The sequence below is a fragment of the Zootoca vivipara genome, chromosome 4 (genome assembly GCF_963506605.1).
Source record: "Zootoca vivipara chromosome 4, rZooViv1.1, whole genome shotgun sequence".
In the NCBI taxonomy this organism is placed as follows: Eukaryota; Metazoa; Chordata; class Lepidosauria; order Squamata; family Lacertidae; genus Zootoca; species Zootoca vivipara.
In genome coordinates, this window is record NC_083279.1 from 94,549,427 (window position 1) to 94,576,275 (window position 26,849).

A 26,849-nucleotide genomic window follows, 5' to 3' on the forward strand; every position below is an offset into this window, starting at 1 on the left:
ACTGCTCCCAGTAACCAACCAGTGCCTGGGGAAAACCACCAAGCAGGATTTGAGCACAAAAGCCCTCTCCCCCTCCTGTGTTTTCTGGCAACTGGTACTGAGCGGCATTACTGCTGTATCTCCTATTGGGGAGCAGATGACTAGTAGCCATCAATAGCCCTCTCATCCATGGCTTTCCGGAGCAGCTGCTGGCTCAAGCTTGTGACGGAGATGGAAGACGGTTGTCCTCTTCTCTCCCTGAGTTCTCCTTCACCCCTTGCTGTGGGACCCAGAGTGGTGGGGCTGAGCTTCCTTGACGGTTGGCCCTTCAGGTTTGGGATCATACAATTGCAGAGTTGGAAGGGACCTCCAGGGTCATCTAGCCCAACCCTCTGCAATGCAGGAATCGGAGCTAAAGAATGCATTACAGATGCCCACCCAACTTCCAAGGAAGGAGAGTCCACCACCTTCTGCGGGAGCCCGTTCCACTGCTGAACAGCTCTTACCACCAGAAAGTTCTTCCTGATGTTTAGTCAGAATCTCCTTTCTTTTCATTCGAATCCACTGGTTTCGGGTTCTACCCTCCAGAGCAGGAGAAAACAAGCTTGCTCTATCTTCCATGTGACAGCCCTTCAGATATTTGAAGATGGCTATCCTATCACCTCTCAGTCTCCTCCTCCAGGCTAAACGTACCCAACTCCCTCATAAGGCTTGGTCTCCAGTCCCTTGAGCATCTTGGTCACCCTCCTCTGCACACCTTCCAGCTTGTCAACATCCTTCTTAAATTGTGGCGCCCAGAACTGGACACAGTCTTCCAGTTGTGGTCTCACCAAGGCAGGCTAGAGCAGTACTGTGACTTTCCCTGACCTGCACACTACTGTGGGTACAGCCTAGAATACCATTAGCTTTTTTTTTTTTTTGCTGCTGTGTCACCCTGTTGACTCCTGTTCAGCATGTGGCCCTCTAAGACCCCTAGATCTGGGCAACCATTGGAGGATGTCTGTCTTTCTCACCGTTCCCAGCTAGGGATATTGCCAGGCTTAATAAGGGGAGAAATTTGGTAGCTGGAAGAATAAATCAAATTAACTCACACACAACAACCTGCATCTCCAATCAATCATTGTAATCAAGTATTGAATTATACAAAATATATAAATTAACAGTTTTTACAGAAGGCACATTTGAGGCTTATTGAAGTCCAGGCACCCACACAATCTCCTTGACCCTTGTCACAAAGCATAGGGTGCTGTTGCTACTGACCCATGACTGTCGTGACAACTTAGAATCTCTTTCTTGGTCAGCCCGGTTTGTCTGTGGTACTGTCCTTCTCGGACTGTCTTAATGCACTTCACATCCTTCCCGAGGGTGATGCTTTTGATGGAAGGCAGAAATTTCAGCATCGTTTTCGATACGGAGTTCGCCACCCCTGTGCCAGACAGGTTGAGCTCCTGCAAAGAATTGAGGCTGTAGAAAACTTCCGCATTCAAGGATTTGACATTGGGGCTGTTGGACAAATCGAGCGCTTGGAGAGCTGGCAGGTCTTTGAAGGCGTACGGCAAAATCTCCACCAGGTCGGGAATCCCACTGAGCGACAGGTGGATCAAATCCTTCAGCCCCCGGAATGCCCCTTTCTCAATGGCTGCCACTGGGTTCCCGTCGAGGTTGAGGAACCGGAGAGGGATCCCTTGGAGATCGGGGATCCTCTTCAACCTGTTTCCAGACAGGTTTAAGCTCTGGATGTTGGGAACAGCTTTGCCCTGGTGTCTCGAAACGAGGCTGATCAAGTTGTTCGAGAGGTCCACGTTGATGGGCTTCCCTTGACCTTTGGACGCAAAGATGTTCGTGCTGATGTCCAGGATGAAGTTGTTGCTGAGGTCGACATCCCCCAAAGGCGACCCCGAGAAGCATTCGTCCGGAAGGGCGACCAAAGAGTTGTGACTCAGGTCCAAAGATTCCAGGTAGCGGAGTCTGGAGAAAGTGGTGGGAAAGATCTTGGAGATCTTATTGTAGCTCAAGTCCAAGCTAACCAGCGTGGTATATCCAGGGCCGGTCAACATGGACTCATTGATGGAGTCCAGGTTGTTGGACGACAAATCCAAGTAGGTCGTGTCCAGGGGAATGGGGACAGGCACGATATGGGGCCCGATCCCACTGCAGTCCACTTTGGTTAGGCTGAAGCTGTCGAAGAGACCGAAGCTCTCCACTTCACAGTGGCACCCTGGGAAGCAAGTCTTCGAAGCGCCAACGTTGGGGGAGATCAGCAGCAGGTGGAACCAGATTAAGAAAGGCATTGCTGGGATCTGCAAAGAGGAAACACAAGCGGAACGTCAGGGAGAGTCACCAAATAGTGGCACAGCGTGAAGAAGGTACAATTAGTGGGATGGATAGTTCCAAGAAGGATCTTTGAAAGCAGGGGTGGTCCTTACAAAATTACCCTAATTTGGAGGTTGCAAATTAAGCGATCTGGTTTCTAGATGGCAGCAATGCATCAGCAGCTCGCAAAGACTTTGTCCGGACTCCTTCATATCCTCTGCTTGCCACAGTTTTCACCTGAGTGCCCAGGCAGCCACTGCCTGCATTTTCTGGCAAAATCTGCTCTTTGTTCTGTGTCCAGGGCAGCTGTCTATCAGCTCCATCTGGTACGCAGGCTGAGACCCTACCTGCCCACGGACTGTCTCGCCAGAGTGGTGCATGCTCTAGTTATCTCCCGCTTGGACTACTGCAATGTGCTCTACGTGGGGCTACCTTTGAAGGTGACTCAGAAACTACAACTAATCCAGAATGCGGCAGCCAGACTGGTGACTGGGAGCAGCCGCCGAGACCACATAACACCGGTCTTGAAAGATCTACATTGGCTCCCAGTACGTTTCCGAGCACAATTCAAAGTGTTGGTGCTGACTTTTAAAGCCCTCGATGGCCTTGGTCCAGTATACCTGAAGAAGCGTCTCCACCTCCATCATTCTGCCCGGACACTGAGGTCCAGCACCGAGGGCCTTCTGGTGGTTCCCTCGTTGCGAGAAGCCAAGTTGCAGGGAACTAGGCAGAGGGCCTTCACGGTGGTGGCGCCTGCCCTGTGGAACGCCCTCTCAACAGATGTCAAAGAGGAAAACAACTACCAGACTTTTAGAAGACATCTGAAGGCAGCCCTGTTCAGGGAGGCTTTTAATGTTTACTAGATTATTGTGTTGTATTTTTCTGTTGGAAGCCGCCCAGAGTGGCTGGGGAGACCCGGCCAGATGGGCGGGGTATAAATAATATATTTGTTCCAAATGCTTAAGTCGTTTTTATTTATTTCATGAGATCTATACACCGCTTGATTGAAAACAACAACAACCCTCAAAGACAGAATAAAAACGAGAAAAATTCACAACCCGACTTAAAACATGCAAAAGTTAAAATGCTAAAAACCGATTAATATTACCTTCAACTTCCTATGCATCTGGATAGGATTGTCGAAACAAAAAGAGCACAGTGAAAGTGCGTGATTGATCTCAATAGGCAGGGAGTTCCAAAGTGAACGAGTTCTTACAAAAGCCAAACGGGAATTATGTGGCGCAATAGTAGTGCCAATTCTGTTGATCGAACTTTTTTTCAACTATTATCTTTTGTACGTTTTTAGCTTTCTGCATTTTATCGGGGTTGGTTTTAATTTCTGTGAGCCACCCTGAGTCCCAGTTCTGGGGGAAAGGCATAATATTAATTTGGCGTGCCCCCTTCTTGCCAAAGTCTACCACGCTCCTATGTGCTGGTGCCGTGCACTGAGAAAATACGTGCGCTCGTTCCGTGCTACACTCCCTTTATTTAAACAAGCTTTGCAAACAGGGCTGGGTGCATCTTTGCCCTGGTTCCGCCATTGTTTGGTTGGGTGCCACCCTACCGAGTTCATCTCAAGCTGCGATCTGGATTTAACTTCCTCCAAGTTTCTGAAACAAATCTCAGAATTGGCTTAAGAAGTGCAGTTTGCCATGGTTTTCAACGCCACAACCCTGAAATTAAGAGCCTCATGCCCTTACCAAGGTGATTCAGCTGGGATCACTCAGACAGCAGAGCACGCGGCTCTTAATCTCAGGGTTGTGGGCCAAAGATTCCTGCATTGCAGGGGGTTGGACTAGATGACCCTCGGGACCTCCTTCCGACTCTACGATTCTATGCCAAAGTTTTTGTTTTTCTGAAAGCGGTGACCATAATGGGCACATTTCCCCTGTGGGCTCCCTGATGAGAGCGGATGGATTTTTAAAGCCTACTGAACTTTGAAACATGCCACTTTTGCATGCTTGACAATAAAATAAAACCAGGCTCCTATCACTTCTTTCTTAATCCCCGTTTCAAAAAATTGAACCCAACTGGGTCAATACTTCCTAACAGCCACATGGTGCTCTCTGTTCTTTTCTCTGGGAGAGGTGAGGAAATGCAGTTTATATCCCTGGCAAGTGCCATTAACAGCCATAAACTTTGGAACTGGCCTGATTGATCTCAAGATCGGACCCCAGTGTGAATTTACAGCGGTGGAAAAGTTTAGCAGAAGAAAAAAGAGAGGGGGGGGGAGGCGGGAAGAGAGAGAGAGCTATTTGAAAACGACAGACAATAGAGATAAATTCCACAGCCTCGGGAGGAAAGGAACGATCATTAGGGCCTTCTATTTTTAAACAGGAAAGAGAGAGACAGCAGCCCAGCAGTGAATAAAGCTGTAGGAAATAAATCAAACCTCGAGTGATGTTGTTTTAATAGCCTCTCGTTGCTAGCCCTTTAAAGCATCCCCCTTCTTTTAAAAAAAAATCCCTTACCTGCTGTTTGTCAAGTTTTAATAGACTCCTGGGTTGTTGGGTTTTTCTCCCCCCCCCCACCCCCAAGCACTGATTAATCTGTCCACCTGCATTTAAGTCAAGACTCCACAGCTAGTTACACACAGATTTTCTGCCACTCTTGTTTTTCCGACACAGGTCATGTTAAGAAAAGGAAAGGGTGGGGGGGACGGTGGCAGGCTTTAGCTGTTTTAAGCTGAAGCCTCAAGGAGGGGAGCGAGAAGCTGGTTCTCTTACCTGCTTGCCAACTTTCATGCTCATCCATAAAAGCTAATATGTGACGAGAGTGGAGAATCATAGAATCAGAATTGTAGAGTCGGAAGGGAACCCTGAGGATCATCTAGTCCAACCCCCTTGCAATGCGGGATTTGCCCAACAGAGCGCTCAAACCCACAACCCTGAGATCTCATGCTCTACCAAATGAGCTATCCCAGAGAAAGACGGATTTACTGGTAAACCGCTCTGGGAATTGTAGCTCTGTGAGCGGGTATAGGTAAAGGTAAAGGGACCCCTGACTGTTAGATCCAGTCGTGGACGACTCTGGGGTTGCGATGCTCATCTCGCTTTACTGGCCGAGGGAGCCGGCGTACAGCTTCCGGGTCATGTGGCCAGAATGACTAACCTACTTCTGGTGAACCAGAGCAGCGCACAGAAACGCCGTTTACCTTCCCGCCAGAGCCGTACCTATTTATCTGCTTGCACTTTTGGCATGCTTTCAAACTGCTAGGTTAGCAGGGGCTGGGACTGAACCACGAGAGCTCACCCCGTCGCGGGGATTCGAACCGTCAACCTTTTGATCGGCAAGCCTTAGGCTCTGTGGTTTAACAACTCTCAGCACCCTTTAGCAAACTACAGTTCCCAGGATTCCTTGTGGGAAGCCGTGAGTGTTCAGAGCAGTAAGATGCCTAGGCAGTGGTTCTCAAACTCCCCCACCCCAGGCCACACTTTGTTTGCACTGCACTCAATTTCTTATTGACAAGAAATCACTGGAAACAAAAAGAGGCAGCTCCTAGCAGGGCTTGATTTATAACACAGATCACAGCTACTTTATAATATGATCACAGGGCATCCAGAAATAATGAAACAAGGCAGCTACATAAGAACATTCCCAAAATATAATTATAAACAAGCCTCTTACATAGATACTTTAAATGTATGTATGTATGTATGTATGTATGTATGTATGTATGTATGTATGTATGTATAATAATAATTTATTATTTATACCCTGCCCATCTGGCTGGGCTTCCCCTGCCACTCTGGGCGGCTTCCAACAAACATTGTTGTTGTTGTTTAGTCGTTTAGTCGTGTCCGACTCTTCGTGACCCCATGGACCATAGCACGCCAGGCACTCCTGTCTTGCACTGCCTCCCGCAGTTTGGTCAAACTCATGTTCGTAGCCTCGAGAACACCGTCCAACCATCTCGTCCTCTGTCGTCCCCTTCTCCTTGTGCCCTCCATCTTTCCCAACATCAGGGTCTTTTCCAGGGAGTCTTCTCTTCTCATGAGGTGGCCAAAGTATTGGAGCCTCAGCTTCACGATCTGTCCTTCCAGGACAGACATTAAAATACATCAAATATCACAGATTAAAAACTTCCCTAAACAGGGCTGCCTTTAGGTGTTTTCTAAATGTCAGGCAGTAGTATGTATAAGGTAGAGGGGACCCCTGACCATTAGGTCCAGTCGTGACCGACTCTGGGTTTGCGCGCTCATCTCGCATTATTGGCCGAGGGAGCCGGCGTACAGCTTCCAGGTCATGTGGCCAGCATGACAAAGCCGCTTCTGGCAAACCAGAGCAGCACATGGAAACGCCGTTTACCTTCCCGCTGTAGCGGTTCCTATTTATCTACTTGCATTTTGACGTGCTTTCGAACTGCTAGGTTGGCAGGAGCTGGGACCGAGCAACGGGAGCTCACCCCGTCACAGGGATTCGAACCGCTGACCTTCTGATCAGCAAGCCCTACACTCTGTGGTTTAACCCACAGTGCCACCTGGGTCCCACTAGTAGTATGTATACACACACACAAAACTCCATGAGTTTGATTGTCCTTTAAACTTCCTGCCACTGGACCAGACAGTGCTGAATCAGCACTGACTCAGCATCCATGCGTTGCTTAAAGGCCTCCAGCGACTCCTGCATTGTTGGGGGTTAGACTAGTTGACCCTCATGGTCCCTTCCAACTCTACAATTCTCTGAATCCCAGGGAACTCTGGAAACTCTTGCTCTGGAAGGGGGAACAGGGAAACTCTCCAGGATTTCAGACAGGGGTCTCCCCTTCTATCCCTTCTGCACTCAAAGCAGATGCTCCATTTGCTGTGCTATATCCCTTCCCCAACTGATGGCCATTGCTTAAGGCCATTGCTGCCTACCTGATTCACAGATTGGCTAGCGGGTTGGACTCTGTGGCCCCCAAGCCCCCTTCCAGTTCTTCTTCTTCATCCTCCTCATAATTTATTATTGATATGCTGTCCATCTGACTGGGTTGCCCCACTGACTCTGGACGGCTTCCAACAATAAAATAGTAAAAGCACAAAACAACACCACACCCTAAAAACTTCCCTGAACAGGGCTGCCTTCAGGTGCCTTTCAAGAATCATATAGCTCAGGCTTCCTCAGCCTCGGCCCTCCAGATGTTTTGAGACTACAATTCCCATATTCCCCGACCACTGGTCCTGCTAGCTAGGGATCATGGGAGTTGTAGGCCAAAAACATCTGGCGGGACGAGGTTGAGGAAGCCTGATATAGCTGTTTATCTGTTTGCTGTTTTATGGGAGGGCATTCCATAGGACGGGCGCCACCACCAAGAAGGCCCTCTGTCTGGTTCCCTGTAACATCACTTCTCACAATGAGGGAACCGCCAGAAGGCCCTTAGTGCTGGATCTCCATGTTGGGGCTGAATGATGGGGGTGGAGACGCTCTTTCAGGTATACAGGGTCGAGGCCGTTTAGGGCTTTTAAGGTCAGATCTACACTTTGAATTGTGCTCAGAAACGAACTGGGAGCCAATGTAGGACTTTCAGGACTGGTGTTATATGGTCTCGGCGGCCATTCCCAGTCACCAGTCTAGCTGCCACATTCTGGATTACTTGTAGTTTCCGGGTCACCTTCAAAGGTAGCCCCACGTAGAGCGTATTGCAGTAGTCCAAGCGGGAGATAACCAGAGCATGCACCACTCTGGCGAGACAGTCTGCAGGCAGGTAGGGTCTCACCCTGCGTACCAGATGGAGCTGGTAGACAGGTGCCCTGGACACAGAATTGACCTGCACCTCCATGGACAGCTGTGAGTCCAAAATGAACTCCAGGCTGTGCAACCGGTCCTTCAGGGGCACAGTTACCCCATTCAGGATCGGGGAGTCCCCCACACCTGCCCACCCCCTGTCCCCCAGAAACAGAACTTCTGTCTTGTCAGGATCCAAGCTCAGCCCAGTGAATCTCATCCTGCAATCTGCCCATCGATCCTGACCTGCCTGCTGACACCCCTGAGCTCAGCATCTGAGCCACAAATCAAGCAGCCCTGTGTTCAGAATAGATTTTCGACCCTTTCCAAGCAAACGGGCCCTAAATGAGCTCCTTCACTGCCTGAACATTATTCAGGGCGATTTACGGTTCTCCTGAGTTTGCCTGCTCTTCTTTTTTGGGGGGGACGGGGACAGGGGTGATTTTATCCCTGCCAGAAAACAAATAGAAAGCTATGAAGACAAATAAGCCGACCAAAAGCAAACACAGACTCAGCCGCCAAGAGAGGAAGAAAAGCTCTTAATTAACCCCAGATGCCTGCATTTTAGCCCCCAAAACAGGCAACATCCCTGCTTCCTCTTGAACGAGTCCCTGCAGCTACAAAACTTCACTTTAAATTTAGAGTTTCTACCCTGCCCTTCAGCCAAAAAGCCCCCCCCCCCAGGGCGGCTCAAGTAGAATCAATTCAGACCTGACGGCCCCTGCCTGCAGGCTTGCAATCTGAAACGCAACAGAACGACACACAAGGGCAAAGGGTTAGGGAGGGAAGAGGAAAAACAAAGAAATCTCAGACAAATCTCTGGGTGCCAGGTGGGCGACGGACCTCTCCATTTGCCTGGCACCTCCAGCTTTCTGAAGCAGGTACAGCTTATTCATTGCATTTCTACCCTTCCCCCCCCCATCCTTTTCTGGTTTAATGTTTTACAAAATGCTTAGAGATTCTTTTTTCTTCAAAATATAAAGTGGTATCATAATGAAACGAATAAAAAATAAACATCACTGGGTTTTTTTTAAAGGCTCCCACGCATTCTGTTGCGGCAACCATAACCTAGGGTTTAAGCCAAGGTGCCGTTTCTAACACTGCCATTGCACCGTCCTTGAGGCTCGTGGAGAGTTGGGAGTGTGAGCAAGGAGGTTTGGAGGGAGCGGCTGTTGTGTTTGTGGGCTTTTTTGATGGTGGGCTTTTTCGATGGTGCCCCCAATATACGCGATTTCGCTTAAACTCCTCGGAACGTAATGCCCAGGTAAATGGGGTGTTATAATAATAATAATAACAACAACAACAACAACAACAACAACAACAACAACAACAACAACAACAACAACAATTTATTATTTATACCCCGCCCATCTGGCCGGGTCTCCCCAGCCACTCTGGGCGGCTTCCAACAGAATAAAACACAATAATCTATTAAACATTAAAAGCCTCCCTGAACAGGGCTGCCTTCAGATGTCTTCTAAAAGTCTGGTAGTTGTTTTCCTTTTTGACATCTGTTGGGAGGGCGTTCGACAGGGTAGGCGCCACCACCGAGAAGGCCCTCTGCCTTGTTCCCTGCAACTTGGCTTCTCGCAACGAGGGAACCGCCAGTAGTTTCCGAGTCACCTTCAAAGGTAGCCCCACGTAGAGCGCATTGCAGTAGTCCAAGCAGGAGATAACTAGAGCATGCACCACTCTGGCTAGACAGTCTGCAGGCAGGTAGGGTCTCAGTCTGCGTACCAGATGGAGCTGATAGACAGCTGCCCTGGACACAGAACTGACCTGCGCCTCCATGGACAGCTGTGAGTCCAAAATGTCTCCCAGGCTGCGCACCTGGTCTTTCAGGGGCACAGTTACCCCATTCAGAACCAGGGAGTCCTCCACACCTGCCCGTCTCCTGTCCCCCACGAACAGTACTTCTGTCTTGTCAGGATTCAATCTGTTAGCCTGTACTCTGCCACCTGAGCTGCAGCCTTCTACCGAGTCAGACCGTTGCTCCATCCAGTTCAGGATTTTGTGGTTTGACAATCAATTCCTCTTCCCAGGGAACTCTGAGGAGGGCAGGGAGTCTCCTAAGAACTCCCAGCACCCTTAACAAACTACAACTCCCAGACTGTTCAAAGTGCTAGGTAAAGGTAAAGGACCCCTGGATGGTTAAGTCCAGTCAAAGGAGACTATGGGGTTGTGGCGCTCATCTCGCTTTAAGGTAGAGGGAGCCGGCGTTTGTCCACAGACAGCTTTCCAGGTCATGTGGCCAGCAGGACTAAACCACTTCTGGCGCAACAGGACACTATGACAGAAAAAAGAGATGTGCTTTCGAACAACTAGGTTGGCAGGAGCTGGGACAGAGCAACAGGAGCTCACCCCATTGTAGAATCATAGAATCATAGTGTTGGAAGAGACCACAAGGGCCATCCAGTCCAACCCCCTGCCAAGCAGGAAACACTATCAAAGCATTCCTGACAGATGGCTGTCAAGCCTCTGCTTAAAGACCTCCAAAGGAGGAGACTCCACCACACTCCTTGGCAGCAATTTCCACTGTCGAATAGCTCTTACTGTCAGGAAGTTCTTCCTAATGTTTAGGTGGAAGCTTCTTTCTTGCAGTTTGAACCCATTGCTCTGTGTCCGCTTCTCTGGAGCAGCAGAAAACAACCTTTCTCCCTCCTCTATATGACATCCTTTCATATATTTGAACATGCCTATCATATCACTCCTTAACCTTCTCTTCTCCAGGCTAAACATGCCCAGCTCCCTAAGCCGTTCCTCATAAGGCATCATTTCCAGGCCTTTGACCATTTCGGTTGCCCTCTTCTGGACACGTTCCAGCTTGTCAGTATCCTTCTTGAACTGTGGTGCCCAGAACTGGACACAGTACTCCAGGTGAGGTCTGACCAGAGCAGAATACAGTGATACTATTACTTCCCTTGATCTAGATGCTATACTCCTATTGATGCAGCCCAGAATTGCATTGGCTTTTTTAGCTGCTGCATCACACTGCTGACTCATGTCAAGTTTGTGGTCTACCAAGACTCCTAGATTCTTTTCACATGTACTGCTCTCAAGCCAGGTGTCACCCATCCTGTATTTGTGCCTTTCAATTTTTATTTTTATTTTTGCCCAAGTGTAGTACTTTACATTTCTCCCTGTTAATTGTGCAGATTCGAACTGCCAACCTTCTGATTGGCAAGCCCAGGAGGCTCAGTGGTTTAGACCACAGCGCCACCCGCATCCCGTTCAAAGCGCTACGATGCTACTTTAAGTGTACAGTGAATACGAGGCTTTAAACTGGAGGTTGTGCCACCCTGTCTCACTCCCCTAAACTCCCATCTCCCAGATTGCGCCAGCCAGGACGTTTTGCTGTCAAGTTCCAAGAAAATAGACCATGGGGGTGGGGGTGAGGGCAGAGGAAAATCATAGAAAGCCGCCAGTTTGAGGCAGCTTTGCCGCCAGACAGGGTAACAGGAGGAGGATGAACAGTTCGGGTTGAACACCACAATGCCACAAGTCCCTAGTCAAAGTGCCTCCCCTTTGCTCATCTCCCCACAGCCCTTGGCAGACTTGTGAACGTTACGTTGCAACACACAAAGGAGTGGGGAGAGGCAATGGGTCTGTCAGAAGCTCTCAGCAGGCACAGAAAAGAGGAAGGGCCGCTTCAACCGCAGCCAACTCGCTATTGCACATGCCAACGGCCCTCTGACCCTAATTGGGAGAGGGATCACAGCTGGAGGGTAGCGCTAAGGTGTGGGTTTGAGGGGGGGTTTTTGCACCCAGAAAGGGCTGGGGAATCTCCAGTTAGAAGTGGAAGGAAGGAGCAGTTTCCAGCGAAGGAGGACTGGGAGATGAAATGGACAGAATATGCCGAAATGGCGGAATTAACTAGTAGAATTCAAGACCAGGAGAAGTTAGTTTTTAAGAAAGAACAGGGGAAATTCGTGGGATATATGAAAAATCATTGTGAACAACTCAAAGCGTTAGCAAGTTCAGACTAATTGGAGCGGAGGTTGGGGGGATAAAATAAGATAAGATGGTGAAACAGAAAGAAAAAGGAGTACGGTGCTACCTCAATTTAACAATTGGTTCCGGAAGTCTGTACTTAACCTGAAGCGAACTTTCCCATTGAAAGTAATGGAAAGTGGATGAATCCGTTCCAGACGGGTCCGCGGAGTACTTAAACCGAAAGTACTCAAACCGAAGCGTACTTAAACCGATGTATGACTGTACTTTGAATATGCAGCAGAAAGGGGGAAATTATAATGAGCCATGGAAGGAGAAGGGAAGTTGATATTAACGATGTGATTTAATTCATGCAATTTGTTTAATTGTTGTAAAATTGAAAACTATATATAAATTGAGAGAGAGAGAGAGAGAGAGAATATCTACTTAACAATGAAAGAAGAGCTTGCTGGATCAGGCCACCTCTGGCAGTGGAAGCACAGCATCACCCCCGTGGCTAGTAAAACATTGATAGCTCTTATCTCCCATGAATTTGCACGCCTTCCTAAAGTTTGGTCTGTCTAGCTCAGCACGCTGTACTTTGGCGGGTGGCTGCCCTCCAGGGTCTCGGCCACATAAAGTCCTTCCCCATCTCCTGATCCTTTGATCCGGTTGCTGGAAACCGCAGGAGGGGAGAGGGTCTGTTGTGCTCAGGTCCTGCCTGTCCGTTTCCCATGGGGGCATCTGGCTGGCCACGGAGAAAACAGGATGTTGAACTCCCATTGGCCGGAACCAGCAAGGCTTTCCCTATGTGCTTAAAGTGTTGGTGCTGACCTTTAAAGCCCTAAATGGCCTCGGTCCAGTATACCTGAAGGAGCGTCTCCACCTCCATCATTCTGCCTGGACACTGAGGTCCAGCACCGAGGGCCTTCTGGCAGTTCCCTCGTTGCGAGAAGCCAAGTTGCAGGGAACTAGGCAGAGGGCCTTCTCGGTGGTGGCGCCTGCCCTGTGGAACGCCCTCCCAACAGATGTCAAAGAGGAAAACAACTACCAGACTTTTAGAAGACATCTGAAGGCAGCCCTGTTCAGGGAGGCTTTTAATGTTTAATAGATTATTGTGTTTTATTTTTCTGTTGGAAGCTGCCCAGAGTGGCTGGGGAAACCCAGCCAGATGGGCAGGGTATAAATAAATTATTATTATTATTATTATTATTATTATTATTATTATTTAGGAAATTATCTCCCACCTTTTCTCCAAGGAGCTCTTATGTGGGTCTCCCCTCCCCATTCTCTCCTGAAAACAACCCTGTGAGGTACTCTAGGCTGAGAGTGAGTGGCTGGCCGAAGGTTACCCAACCAAGTTCCTGGCTGAGTGGAGATTTGAACCCAGGTCTCCCAGATCACAGGAGTGGGATAGAAACATGGCATGCCATCAACTTCTCCAGATCATCCAAGCGGCTCCTTGCAGCCTCCCGGTTCCTGATAGGAGGGGCGTAGCATCCCAGCGGAGCTCAAAGACAAAACGTTCCAAGATAAAATAAGCTGGCCTCAGGGACAATCAGGAGCCTGCTTTGCAATTTACGCACGACTCTAACCGATTAATCAGGTTAATTAAACAGAGGAAACGTCTCTATTTCTGGGATGTGTGTTTTGTTTATTTGGAGTGCAGGCTGGGACTGCTGGGCAGGTTTAGCCCAGAGAAAAGAAAACTGATCAGAGAGCCATTTTGAAATATGGGAAGGGCTCTCCCCCTGGAAGATGGAGCAAGCTTGCTTTCTGCTTCTCCAGAGGGCAGGATCCGAACCAATGGATTCAAGCGACAAGGAAAGAGATTGTGACTAAATATTAGGAAGAACGTTCAGAGGGGAGGACCTGTTCAACAGTGGATTTACTCCTCCCAGCAGTAAATCGCACCACGCAACTTAGAGTTAAGTCTTTATTGGCAAAACACAATTGGCAAAGGAGTGTCAAGCCGAATGAGCACAACAGCTCATCACAGGTGGGTCTTGCCCGAGGCATCAGTTACTGAGACTGAAAGTCCTCACCTTCCCACAGCCGGCTGTCCCCTCCCTCTCTAGGGTTTCCCCACCCCAAGCAATCGGAGACTGCGCCTGCCTGCAGTCAACCTCTCCTTCACCCTTTTCATGCCTCTTCTGGTTCTGGGAGACAAGCGAGGAGGGGAGCTTGTTGCAGCAGGAGAGGGAGACACCTGTGGCTCTTCACCAGCCTGACCCGTCTCTTGGCCTCCCTTCCTCTCCAGCCTCTGCTTCTGCCTCCGATTCTGGACTTCTCTCTGCCACATACTTTCTCTGCTCACTAAACCCTGTGACCTCCTCAGCTTCCGACGCCTCCAGTCTTCTCCCTCTGACCTCTCATCATTGCCCCACCACCACTCTCTGGCCTCTGAACCTTATTCCCTTGGGGGCCCCTCAGCTGGTTCCTCCCACCATTCTTCCGCGTCCAACCAGTGGCGTAGCGTAGGTGGGTTTCCACGTGTGTGTGTGTGCTACGGGCGCAAAATTGATAGGGATGCAAAATTTCAAAACCCGGTGCTGCCCGAATACAGCTGCATGCTTCCACGGAAAACAGCTTCTCTATGCAAACCAGGAAATGACCTCCCCAGACAACGGAGCAACTCTTTTTTTCTTATCTCCGCGACTGACATCTCCCAGGTGACGCGGATGCCATTAGGCTGTTGAATGTGCTTGTGTATTCCAATCATTAACCTCCCTCCCACCACCTCTGCGCAGCCCGGGGCTCTGGCAACCCAGGCTACACCACTGCTTCCAACCAGCCTACAACACTGGGCTAGAATGCCTCGAGATGTGTTCAAGCCCTCCCCCTGGGGCTGTTGCATCACAGGGCATTGCTAACAACAGGCAAGCTTGCAGGGATGCTTGCTCACCACAAGCGATCTTCACAACGAGGAACCGTTGAGGGCAGGGTTTCCAAACAGCCGTTTGAGATGCTGCAAGATCTATGGGTGAGATTTCTGCAGCTGCAAGGGATGGGGGTGGGGAAGGACCAGGTCCATTGGGGATCTGCTGTGCCGCTTTGCAAACCAACCTGACATTGATGCAGGGAGCTGCCTTTCGGCCCCCATACATCGTTCCGGAACCTGTCCATGCCCAAAGCTGAACTGCCTGCCTTGGGCACGGCTGGCTGACCACAGGCGAGGTGCCAACCCGCGGAAAAGATTCCTACAGCTACCACCTGCCAAGGCAAGGAAGTGGAACGAGCCAGCCTGTGTCCGGGCAGGATTCCAGAAGCGTTGGTCCACCGTCTCAAAAAGACAAAAGGAGTATTGTGGTGCCACGAGGGGCTTGGGCGGGGGGCTGATGCACACACGGGAGTGTCTCTGTGTGCCAAAACAGTGGAAACAACGTAGGACAGGAGAATTGCATGGCTGCCTTGAACATCCCTCCCTGAAAATGTTCCCCAGCACCTGCACGGGTCTTGCACGGGTCTTGCCCGGGCTTTGGGAAGAAGGCACCAGGCTTTAATACATGAATACTTTAATTCATTGGGGAAATCAGCTCCCCAAGATATCGGCTTGGCCAAGGAGATTCAGGAGTCATGTGGCTACTTCAAGAACAAAGATACAAGCGCCCTCCTGACATGAGTTACACATCCACCATATATCCCAGTCTCCCCCCAACCTGGGGGCTGCTAGAAGTTTTGGACTACAACTCCCATCAGTCCTAGGAGGTGTTAGAAACTCAGATATGTAAGCTAGGTGCCCGATGGCACCTGAAATCTAGGTTGCAGTCGCCACAGCAGAATGTCTTTTCACCAGGGGGTTGGACTAGATCAGGAATCCCCAAACTTCGGCCCTCCAGATGTTTCGGACTACAATCCCCATCATCCCTGACCATTGGTCCTGTTAGCTAGGGATCATGGGAGTTGTAGGCCAAAACATCTGGAGGGCCACAGTTTGGGGGTGCCTGGACTAGATGATCCTTGGGGTCGCTCCTGATGCTACAATTTTACAATTCTATGATCTCAGCTACAGTTGTACCTTGGAAGGTGAATGGAATCCTTTCCGGAAGTCCGGTCGACTTCCAAAACGTTTGGAAACCAAAGCACGGCTTCTGATTGGTTGCAGGAAGCTCCTGCAGCCAATCGGAAGCTGCGGAAGCCCCGACAGACATTCGGGTTCTAAAGAACGTTTGCAAACTGGAACAGTCGCTTCCGGGTTTGCGGCGTTCGGGAGCCAAAACATTCGACTTGCAAGGTGTTCGGGATCCAAGGTACGACTGTACATTGCTTGACTGCAACTTCCTCTTACAACAATTCACTTGTCCGGTATGCAAGGAGGAGAGAGATACAGTGGAAGTGGAAATGGTATTAACTATGGACTAAGGCAGAGGGGTTTATAAACTGGGGTCGAACTTGGTGCCCAGGAATCTCCTTGTAGTCGCATTTGGACCTGCGCCAGTAGCAAAACGCGCCTGGCTAATTTCTAACACTGCATCCTGGCTGTGGCTGAGAGTGTGATCCAAAACCCTTGGAGGACACTGGGTTGCCCGGGGGTGGGGCATGTGTGTTTAGAAGGCTGCTCTATCCACTAAACCGTACTGCTGAGCGTATGACTATATGCCACTGGAGAAACAGCAAGTTTTGTCTCTGCGGGACTCATTAAAGTTTATCGACAGGGAAGGGCAGACACTGGCCTTCATTTCAAGCCATGCACATATCTATTTTAGTCCCAAACGAAGGGTTATTTCAAATGGCCTGCTGAGCCAAATTCTGCCAGGCACTCTCTTGCAGTGCAGCCACACAGTGAAACCACAGAGATAAAACAAATATCAAGCCTTGGCTGTAAGCAGACGAACCAGGAAGCCGAGTGGAACTTACTTCTGAGTAAAGACGTTGCAAGGCTCGGATTGTCAGAGGGCCTCACTGCAGTCAGAATTTCACCTTTCTGATCTTATATCCTTGCCTACTTGCTTTGGGGTGTCTGTCTCCCTGCAAATTGCCCCCCTCCCCCGCTGCCGCAAAAAAATTGAACTCTCGGTGCTCCCAAATCATTTTACTTCATCCAAAATCTGGCACAAAAAGGGTCTCTTTCTCTGTTTTATTTTCCTTTTTCCTTTTCTATACAATTGTGTTTTGTATTTTCTTATAAACGGGTTTGAACTACATTGTTTAATATGTTAAAAAAAACTTTATATATAAAAATGGGCGAGGAATTGATTGCGAGAAAGAACCAGCCAAAAAGTGAGACACGGTCGGTCTCTCTCTCTCTCTCTCTCTCTCTCTCTCTCTCTCTCTCTCTCTCTCTCTCTCTCTCTCTCTCTCTCTCTGTGTGTGTGTGTGTGTGTGTGTGTGTGTGTGTGTTGTGTCCTGCCTCGCTTGGCTTGAAACTCTCAAGAAACTGCGAAGACAAATGTAAAAGGAATACTTGTCTTCAAAAAAGTGCGCGCAGGCCCCTCCTTTGCACAAACGCCCCCTCCCTCCTCCTCCTCCTTCCACAGGAGGGCCAGTGGAGGAGGAAAGCCAAAAGAACCAGCGAAGGGACAGAGGGAAAAATCCCAAGCTTCATAGAAAAACTGCTTGCGTTCAGTGGCATGGAAGGGAGATGGAATCAGGAGTTCAGTCTGCAGCTGGATCGGGCCAACGGCTCATCTACTCCAGCCTCCTGTCCTATTCCTGGCCAAGCAGATGTCTGCAGCAAACCTGCAAGCAGGATTCAAGCACAAAAGTATTCTCTCCTCCTCCTGAGGTTTCCAGCAGCTGGCCGGAGGCATTGCTGCCTCTCACCGATGCACTTTTTAAATAAAACACAGGTGACCTTTTAAAATGGCATGCTTTCCAAGTTCTCCAGAGGCTGGTTCATGAATCCACATCCAGATCAAGGAAAACAGCTTCTCTATGCAAACCAGGAAATGACCTCTCCAGACAATGGAGCAACTCTTCTTTTCTTATCTCCGGGACTGAGATCTCCCAGGTGACGCGGATGCCATTAGGCTGTTGAATGTGCTTGTGTATTCCAATCATTAACCTCCCTCCCACCACCTCTGGCAACCCATGCTACACCACTGCTTCCAACCAGCCTACAACACTGGGCTAGAATGCCTCGAGATGTGTTCAAGCCCTCCCTGGGGCTGTTGCATCACAGTGGAAAGCACAGTGGTACCTCCGCTTGCAAACGGGATCCGTTCTGGAGGTCCGGCCGTATCCCGAAGTTTTCGCAACTGGAGGACCGCTTCTGTGCATGCGCGAGCGGCGAACCACTTCTGGGGTTGCTGCTTTCGCAACCCGAAGGTTACGTTACCCAAGGGTAAAGTAACTCGAGGTTCCACTGCATTAGAACCACACTATTCTGCCTTGGTCAGACCACACCTGGAATACTGTGTCCAATTCTGGGTACCACAATTTAAGAAGCAGGTTGACAAGCTAGAACAGGTGCAGAGGGCAGCAACCAAGATGATCCAGGGTCTGGAAACTAAGCCTTACGAGGAATGGTTGAGGGAGCTGGGAATGTTTGGCCTGGAAAAGAGGAGTCTGAGAGGAGATAGGATGGCCATCTTCAAATAACTTAAGGGCTGTCACATGGGAAATGGAGCAAGCTGGTTTCCTCCTGCTCTGGAAGGTAGGATTCGAACCAATGGCTTCAAGTTGCAAGAAAGGAGATTCCGGCTAAACATCAGGAAGATGTTTAGAGGAAGAGCTGTTTGTGGACTTCCTCGGAAGGTGGTGGACTCTCCTTCCTTGGAGGTATTTAAGCAGAGGTTGGATGGCCATCTGTCATGGATGCTTTAGCTGAGATTCCTGCATTGCAGATGACCCTTGGGGTCCCTTCCAACATTACAATTCTATGATTCTTCTGGCAGGCTCCTTGCAACAGCGCCGGGAGGGAGGGCTTCTTGCATTGCATGCTGCTCACCTCGAATGCATGCAAATATTAGTTGTGGGTTATTTTTGATGTTGAGCTTCATCAACTGAACTCAACATCAAAAAAACCAAGATCATGGCCACTGGTCCCATCACCTCCTGGCAAATAGAAGGGGAAGAAATGGAAGGGGAAGAAGTGGGCTCCTTGATCACTGCAGATGGTGACAGCAGCCACGAAATTAAAAGACGCCTGCTTCTTGGGAGAAAAGCAATGACAAACCTAGACAGCATCTTAAAAAGCAGAGACATCACCTTGCCGACAAAGGTGCGTATAGTTAAAGCTATGGTTTTCCCAGTAGTGATGTATGGAAGTGAGAGCTGGACCATCAAGAAGGCTGATCGCCGAAGAATTGATGCTTTTGAATTATGGTGCTGGAGGAGACTCTTGAGAGTCCCATGGACTGCAAGAAGATCAAACCTATCCATTCTGAAGGAAGTCAGCCCTGAGTGCTCACTGGAAGGACAGATCGTGAAGCTGAGGCTCCAATACTTTGGCCACCTCATGAGAAGAGAAGACTCCCTGGAAAAGACCCTGATGTTGGGAAAGATGGAGGGCACTAGGAGAAGGGGACGACAGAGGACGAGATGGTTGGACAGTGTTCTCGAAGCTATGAACATGAGTTTGACCAAACTGCGGGAGGCAGTGGAATACAGGAGTGCCTGGCGTGCTATGGTCCATGGGGTCACGAAGAGTCGGAAACGACTAAACAACAACAACAACAATTAGTTGTGGGTGGATTCGTGTATTCCCCACCCCCCACCAAGGGAGAAATGGCATAATGTAGCAGCCGAGAGCATGAGCTGCAACATTCCTTGCATGGAGCCTAAAGCTGATGTTCAATGCAATTCCATGACATTGTGAACCATTTATGGAGGAGAAGGCAATTGGATGGCCATTGGCCATGACAACAGTGCTTTGCCTCCACAGCTGGAGCAATGATCCTTAATACCAGTTGCTGGAAACCGCTAGAGGGGAGAGTTGCTCCTGTGCTCGGGTCCTGCTTGTCCGTTTCCCAAAGGCATCTGGTCAGCCTCTGTGAGAACAGGAGGCTGAACTAGGTGGGCCATTGGCCTGATCCAGCAGACTCTTCTAAAGTAGAAGCAGCAGGTTCCCAGGGGATGAAGGCATTCCTTGGAAGCTTATCCAGAGGTGACCTTAATGAGAAACCTTGGGGACAGGCTGACCAGAAGACCAGTTGGCTCAGATTTTTTTTTAAATTGCCACCTTCAAATTGTCACTTTAATTGACGTGACGCTACTGCCACTGTATTGTATGCTTGTGAACCACCTATAAACACCATCTCCAACTCCTTGAAAGATTCCATCAACGGTGTCTCCGAAACTTTTTACACATCACTTGAGAAGACAGGCCAACTAATACCAGCGTACTGGAAGAAGCAAAGATCACCCGTGTCAAAGCAATGATTCTTCAACATCTACTTCGTTGGACTGGACATCTTGTGCGGATGCCTGATTATCGTCTTCCAAAGCAACTACTCTACTCCGAACTTAAAAATGGAAAGCGTAATGCTGGTGGTCAACAAAAGAGGTTTAAAGACTGTCTCAAGGCAAATCTATATAAAAAAATGTAGTATAAACACCGACAACTGGGAAACACTGGCCTGCGTGAGCTCCAATTGGAGAACAGCCTTTACCAAAGGTGTTTGAAGACACTCGAACTCAGGATGCAAGGGAGAAACGTGCTAAGAGGAAGGCACGCTTGGCAAACCTTCACCATGATCAACTCTGCCCGGAAACCTATGTCCCCACTGTGGAAGGACGTGTGGATCCAGAATTGGCCTCCAGAGTCACCTACGGACTCACTGTTAAGACGGCGTTCATGAAAGACAATTTTACTCGCCTATGAGTGATCACCAAAGTGAGAAGACTGCCACTGTCGTGCTTTGTATCATTTTAAAGTGCTATTTGATGCTTGAATTTGGGTTTCTTTTCCTTTCCTTTCCTCCTTTGCAAGCCACTTTTATTGCAATTGCAAAAAATCGCTAACAGAAACCACCTGGTGCAACCACACTTGGAAGACTCTTGAAAAGTTCGGATGGTGTCAGCTGGAAACGGCAGAGCTGGAAAAAGTTCAGAAATGGCCACCCAAAAATGATCAATGTTCAACTCATAGAATCATAGAGTTGGAAGAGACCACAAGGGCCATCCAGTCCAACCCCCTGCCGAGCAGGAAACACCATCAAAGCATTCTTGACATATGGCTGTCAAGCCTCTGCTTAAAGACCTCCAAAGAAGGAGACTCCACCACACTCCTTGGTAGCAAATTCCACTGTCGAACAGCTCTTGCTGTCAGGAAGTTCTTCCTAATGTTTAGGTGGAATCTTCTTTCTTGTAGCTTGAATCCATTGCTCCGTGTCCGCTTCTCTGGAGCAGCAGAAAACAACCTTTATCCCTCCTCTATATGGCATCCTTTTATATATTTGAACATGGCTATCATATCACCCCTTAACCTTCTCTTCTCCAGGCTAAACATACCCAGTTCCTCATAAGGCATCATTTCCAGGCCTTTGACCATTTTGGTTGCCCTCTTCTGGACACGTTCCAGCTTGTCTGTATCCTTCTTGAACTGTGGTGCCCAGAACTGGACACAGTACTCCAGGTGAGGTCTGACCAGAGCAGAATACAGTGGTACTATTACTCCCCTTGATCTAGATGCTTTTTAAGTTGGGGAAAAGGAGGTTAAGATGGGGGGGACCATGACCGAGAGCGTATAAAATATTATGGCGCAGAGAAAGTGGAGATTTCTTCCCCCTTGCACATAACAATGGATCTCAGGAGCATGCAATAATAATAAAAATGAACATTGGGTGATTCAGGCTAGCTAGATAGAAGGAGGGCACAGGCCATTGTTAATCTGCAGAATGTGCTTCACGGATAGCCACCAACTTAGGTGGTTTGAAAAGAGGATGAGACAGATTCGTTGAAGTTAAAGCCTTCCCTGCGGTGGCTGGAACAGGAGGACAGAGGCACAGAGATGTATGGAAAGAACAATCTCATTGTCTGGATAGGTCTCACTTCCTGGCTCACACTGAGAGGCTATTTTTAAATGTTCCCAGGGATGGAAGAGAGAGCTGCCCATAGGCACTAAAGAGGGTTAGTTAGAAAAAGTAAAGACTTTAATGCAGCTGAAACTGGTAATATTTTTTTTGTCGTGCACACAAAAATCCCTAAATGTAGCGGCAGGAAGAAGAGCTCCTTCGGCAACACAGTTATTATTTACAGTGGTACCTTGGTTCTGAAACGCCTTGGTACTCAAACAACTTGGAACCCGAACGCTGCAAACCTGGAAGTAAGTGTTCCGGTTTGTGAACTTTTTTTCAGAAGCTGAACGTGCTCCGTTTTGAGTGTCATGCTTCTGATTTGAGTGCTATGCTGAGGTCGGTCTGTTTTTGCTATTTATTTTGCGTTTTCGCAGCTCTTTTTTGTGACTGTGCTGGAAGAGCAGAGTTTGTAGCACCCTTATAGCTTACAGTAGCCCATAGCTACTTAAGTTACCCCAGAAAATCCTCCTCCCAGATCAAGCCGTTAGTTGCACGGAGAATCCTCCTGCAGGACTGGCTGTATTTTCAAAAAATGTCCGTCCCCCCAGCAAACTGATAATACTACAAGGCGTGAGCTATAACAGAGATATTTGGCTTTAATGCTTACTTTTCTTTTCAGCCACTGCAACAAAACCATCACTCCCTCTTAACAGCAAACTCAGGTGTGAGTGCCGACAGAAAAGGAGCCGAAAGGGGGCCGCCTAAAAGCACAAGGGGAGTTTTCAGCAAGCTGAGGGCAGGGGAGGGGGAATACAGTGGTACCTCACAAGACGAATGCCCTGCAAGATGAATTTTTCGCAAGACAAATGCTGTTGGGAAGAGAGGGCTCTGTTTTGCATTTTTCCTGTTTAAATTCCTGCTATTTTTTACCTATGTCATTTTAAACTGCATTAACGCTGTATTCTTATAAAAAAATTCCTTCAGTAGCACCTTAAAGACCAACTAAGTTTTTATTTTGGTATGAGCTTTCGTGTGCATGCACACTTCTTCAGTTGTATTCTTAGTTTTAGATTTTGATCTATGTGGAAATTGTTTTCCGTTTGGTTGTGTATTTTTTGATGTGGTTTATGTACTGTTTGTGACTTTTGTAATTGTGTTAATGCTGTATTGTTTTAATATTTGATTGGGAGCCGCCCAGAGTGGCTGGGGGGACTCGGCCAGATAATAAAATAAATAAAAATAAAAAATTATTATTATTATTATTGACCAAAAGTGCACCTTAGGACACATCCATCCCTCCCCTGTGGCTGCGCATTTGCAAAGGAAGTTCAGCAGGGTGGGGCAGCCGGCCTTTCAAGGACGCTTATCCATCATCGTTGATCATCTCATTGCTCCCTGGAGAATTTTCCAAGGAGCATGCTATGCACAATCCCACAGTGAGCCAACACTACGACATTCATAGGCTAACTAATGCCAGTGTACTGGAAGAAGCAAAGATCACCCATGTCAAAACAATGATTCTTCAACATCAACTTCGTTGGACTGGTGTCACGTTGTGCGGATGCCTGATTATCATCTTCCAAAGCAACTATGGTTCTCTATTCCAAAATGGAAAGTGCAATGCTGGTGGTCAACAAAAGAGGTCCAAAGACTCTCTCAAGGCAAATCTTTAAAAATGTAGTATAAACACCAACAACCGGGAAACACTGGCCTGCAAGCGCTCCAATTGGAGAACAGCCTTTTCCAAAGGTGTCATGGGCTTTGAAGACACCCGAACTCAGGATGAAAGGGATAAACATGCTAAGAAGAAGGTAGGCTTGGCAAACCCTCACCATGATCAACTCTTGCCTGAAAACCCATGTCCCCACTGTGGAAGGACGTGTGGAGCCAGAATTGGCCTCCACAATCACTTACAGACTCACTGTTTAAACAGTGTTTATGGAAGACAATCTTACTCGGCTACAAGGGATCACCAAAGAAGAAGACAACATTCATGAATGGGGAACCTGCCTCTCCCCAAGTTGTCCTGGAAGGAGAAGGGACAACAGAGTTATTATTATTCTACTAGACCAAGGAAGACGGGCTCCAACTTCGTCTGATGCATATCTTATGATAATTCTCTTGTTAGTTGTGCTGTTTTAAATGTGCATTTTATCTTTGACTTCACTTAGCAATGTTTTGTTTTCTGAGATGTTTAAGATTTTTAACTTTGTAGAGTGTGTATTCTGTAGTTGACCTCCTTTGTAATGTTTTATTTCGAAATCTTTGGTATACTATATTAGTGTTTTTATTGTTTTAGTTAATCATGTTGCTTTGACTGTATACTCTAAAATTTGATTTACATCAGATTGTTTTATTGCTGCTTTAATGTTCCGTAAACCGCTTTGAGGCTTTTATTAAAAATATAAAGCAGTAAATAAAATATCCTCAGTTGCCGCAAGGAGAACAGGGTGGAGGGACGTTCGCCAAGGGTCCCGACTCCCAAGAGATGCTCCCTGGCAAGCAACATTACAGCCTCAAGGATGACAGACAAATACATGCTTCTCTCCAAATGCCTGGGAAAATAAGTAACAGTCTGTTTTGGGGTGGTCTGTTGTTTGGATGGGTGCGGGGGTTATTTTAGGCTGCTGTTCGTTTATTTTCATTCATTTCCTCAATTTCATACACCACTTGATTGCAAAGAAACCTGGAAGCGGTTTGCAAGAAGAAACACGAAACAATAAAATTGTCAGTAAGACTTTAGGAAAGTTGAAATAACAATAAACTACAAACAGATTAAAACTCACACCAACTTTCTAAATATCTGGGTTGGCTTGTCTTAAGCAAAAATGCTTTTAGCGGGCAGGCTATACATGCTAATAGTAACACCTTGAACGTGGCCCTCATTGCCTTTTCAGTATAATTGCTTTAATGCATTTCTGATTTATATATTTTGTTCTGCCTGTTCTTGTTCCCGTTATAGTCTTTCCTGGACTCCTTCAGACCATGCAGAAGTGATGCATAGATTGGATGGGAAGGGGCTCTACATGAGTGGTGGTATTGCACCTCTATGCAAAATTTGTGTTGCTTCTTCTATTAAGACTAATGCAGACCAAAGCTGTGTACACATTTATATACCTTTCAACCACATCTGAACAGGCCCGGCTTACCCATTGGTTCTAGTGGCGCGTTGCGCCAGGGCGCCCAGGAGGCGCTGAGGGGCGCCCCAGCAAGTGGGGGAGCGGCACAGCGGCCTCCCTTTTCTCTCCGCCAGCCGCGCCGCTCAGCGGAGAGCAGGGAGGTAAGCGAGCAGAGCAGGGGCACTAGGACCCTGCTCCGCTCTGCAGGGTCATCCCTCACCCTGGCGCTGCGTTTCATTGGTAGAGGCGACGCCACATGGCAGCAGCTCTACCAATGAAGCGCAGCGCAAGGGTTGGCGGGAAGGCTGTCAAACTTCCGAGGCCAGGAGCCGCGCGGCCTCTGAGGCACCCCAGCTGCTCCTGCAAAGAAGGCCGCTTCCTTGCTCCGGGCGGGGCGGCCCTTCCTCCTCGGGTCCCACCCTGCGCTCCTCAAGTGGCGCAGCAAAGAGGGGCCGGCGGTCTCGGGTGTCCCGAGTGGGAGGGCCTCCGGCTTTGGCGTCGGCCCTGCTGGTGGCAGCGAAGGGACGCTGGGCTGGCAACGGGGCCTGCCGGACTCTGAGCTCGGCGAGGCCGGCGGAGTCGCGCTCCCCTTGCAGCAGCCTCTTGAGCTCGCCCGGCAGCTCCTCCGCAGGCCCGTGTACAACAAGCCTCTGCTGGGCAGGGAAGCGGAGCTGGGCTAGCCCGTGCGCCTGGAGCTGAGCAGCGCCTGGAGCCGAGCAGCGGCACCAGGAGGAGAGCATCCGGAGCCACAAGCCGTGCAGGCCGGAGGGAAAGGGGGGCCGGTGAATTTTTTTTTTTTTTGGCGCCAGGGCGCTGGGTACCCTTAAGACAGCCCTGCATCTGAAGTATGTTTTCACCTCAAAGAATTCTGGGTAATGTAGTTTGTTAACAGCTGCTGGGATCTCTTAACCAGGCATCCCCAAACTGTGGCCCTCCAGATGTTTTGGCCTACAACTCCCATTATCCCTACCTAAGAGGACCAGTGGTCAGGAATGATGGGGATTGTAGTCCAAAACATCTGGAGGGCTGAAGTTTGGGGATGCCTGCTCTTAACCCTGAGAGGGCTAAATAACATTGCCCAGAACTCTTCGAGGGAAAGAATGTGGATTAAAGGTACCGTATACACAACCTGATTTCGGTTTCTGAATCAGCAGAATAAGGCTTCCGTCTGTTTATTTTTTTAAAAAAAATACACACACACACCCCAAAAAACCAAACACACAATGGTTCAGAGTCAATTCATCTGTCTCGGACTTCCTTTTGACTAAGGCATGACTAATAAACCTTTCCTCATTTTCTTGCCGGAGGTTTTCTTTAAATATGACAATTACCGGTATTATTATTTTTCTTGCCGAGGCATGAATTCTCTCCATGCTGGAAATCTAGGCCTTGACTCGCCTACATGCATAGGATCACAGAACTGTAGAGTTGCTGGGTACCACTGAGGGTCAGATCTAGTCCAACCCCTTGCAATAGGATTGCATTCTTACGACAGGGGGCACCCCATATTAGCACCCGTGGGCACAACTTTTTCAGGTTGACTTCTTCCCCTGTCTACCACCGCAGAAACTGGAGTGGCACCCTCGTTAACTCGCTGCTAGCTGCCCACCCAGACATTTGACTAGCTCCCATCATCTGCTACCACAAAAGCGCCTCAAAGCGACTTGCAAAACAAGAAATAGCAACAAATATCACCATACGCAGGAACAAGGATGAAACCAGAACCTAAAAAGTGCAAGCGTAAATAGTCACAAAAAGACATACCCAACTCCCGCCACCAAAAGCATGAGAGGCCGTACACATATCCAATAACCCTCCAAGTTGAGGGTAAATAAGTCCTGGGTAAACAAAAATGGTGATACCCAGGTGGCGCTGTGGGTTAAACCACAGTCTAGGGCTTGCT

General features: G+C 48.6%; 1 protein-coding gene across 1 annotated transcript in view; it reads right to left on the reverse strand.

The window, feature by feature from the left end:
* Nucleotides 1-1,087: 1,087 nt before the first annotated feature.
* The window catches only part of TSKU (tsukushi, small leucine rich proteoglycan), a 31,676-nt gene continuing 5,914 nt past the window's right edge, over nt 1,088-26,849 (reverse strand). Inside the window, exon 2 of the mRNA XM_035115993.2 lies at nt 1,088-2,279. Within this exon, the coding sequence (XP_034971884.1) occupies nt 1,209-2,270 (1,062 nt within the window). The 5' untranslated portion in view covers nt 2,271-2,279 and the 3' untranslated portion in view covers nt 1,088-1,208. The remainder of the gene's footprint in view (nt 2,280-26,849) is intronic.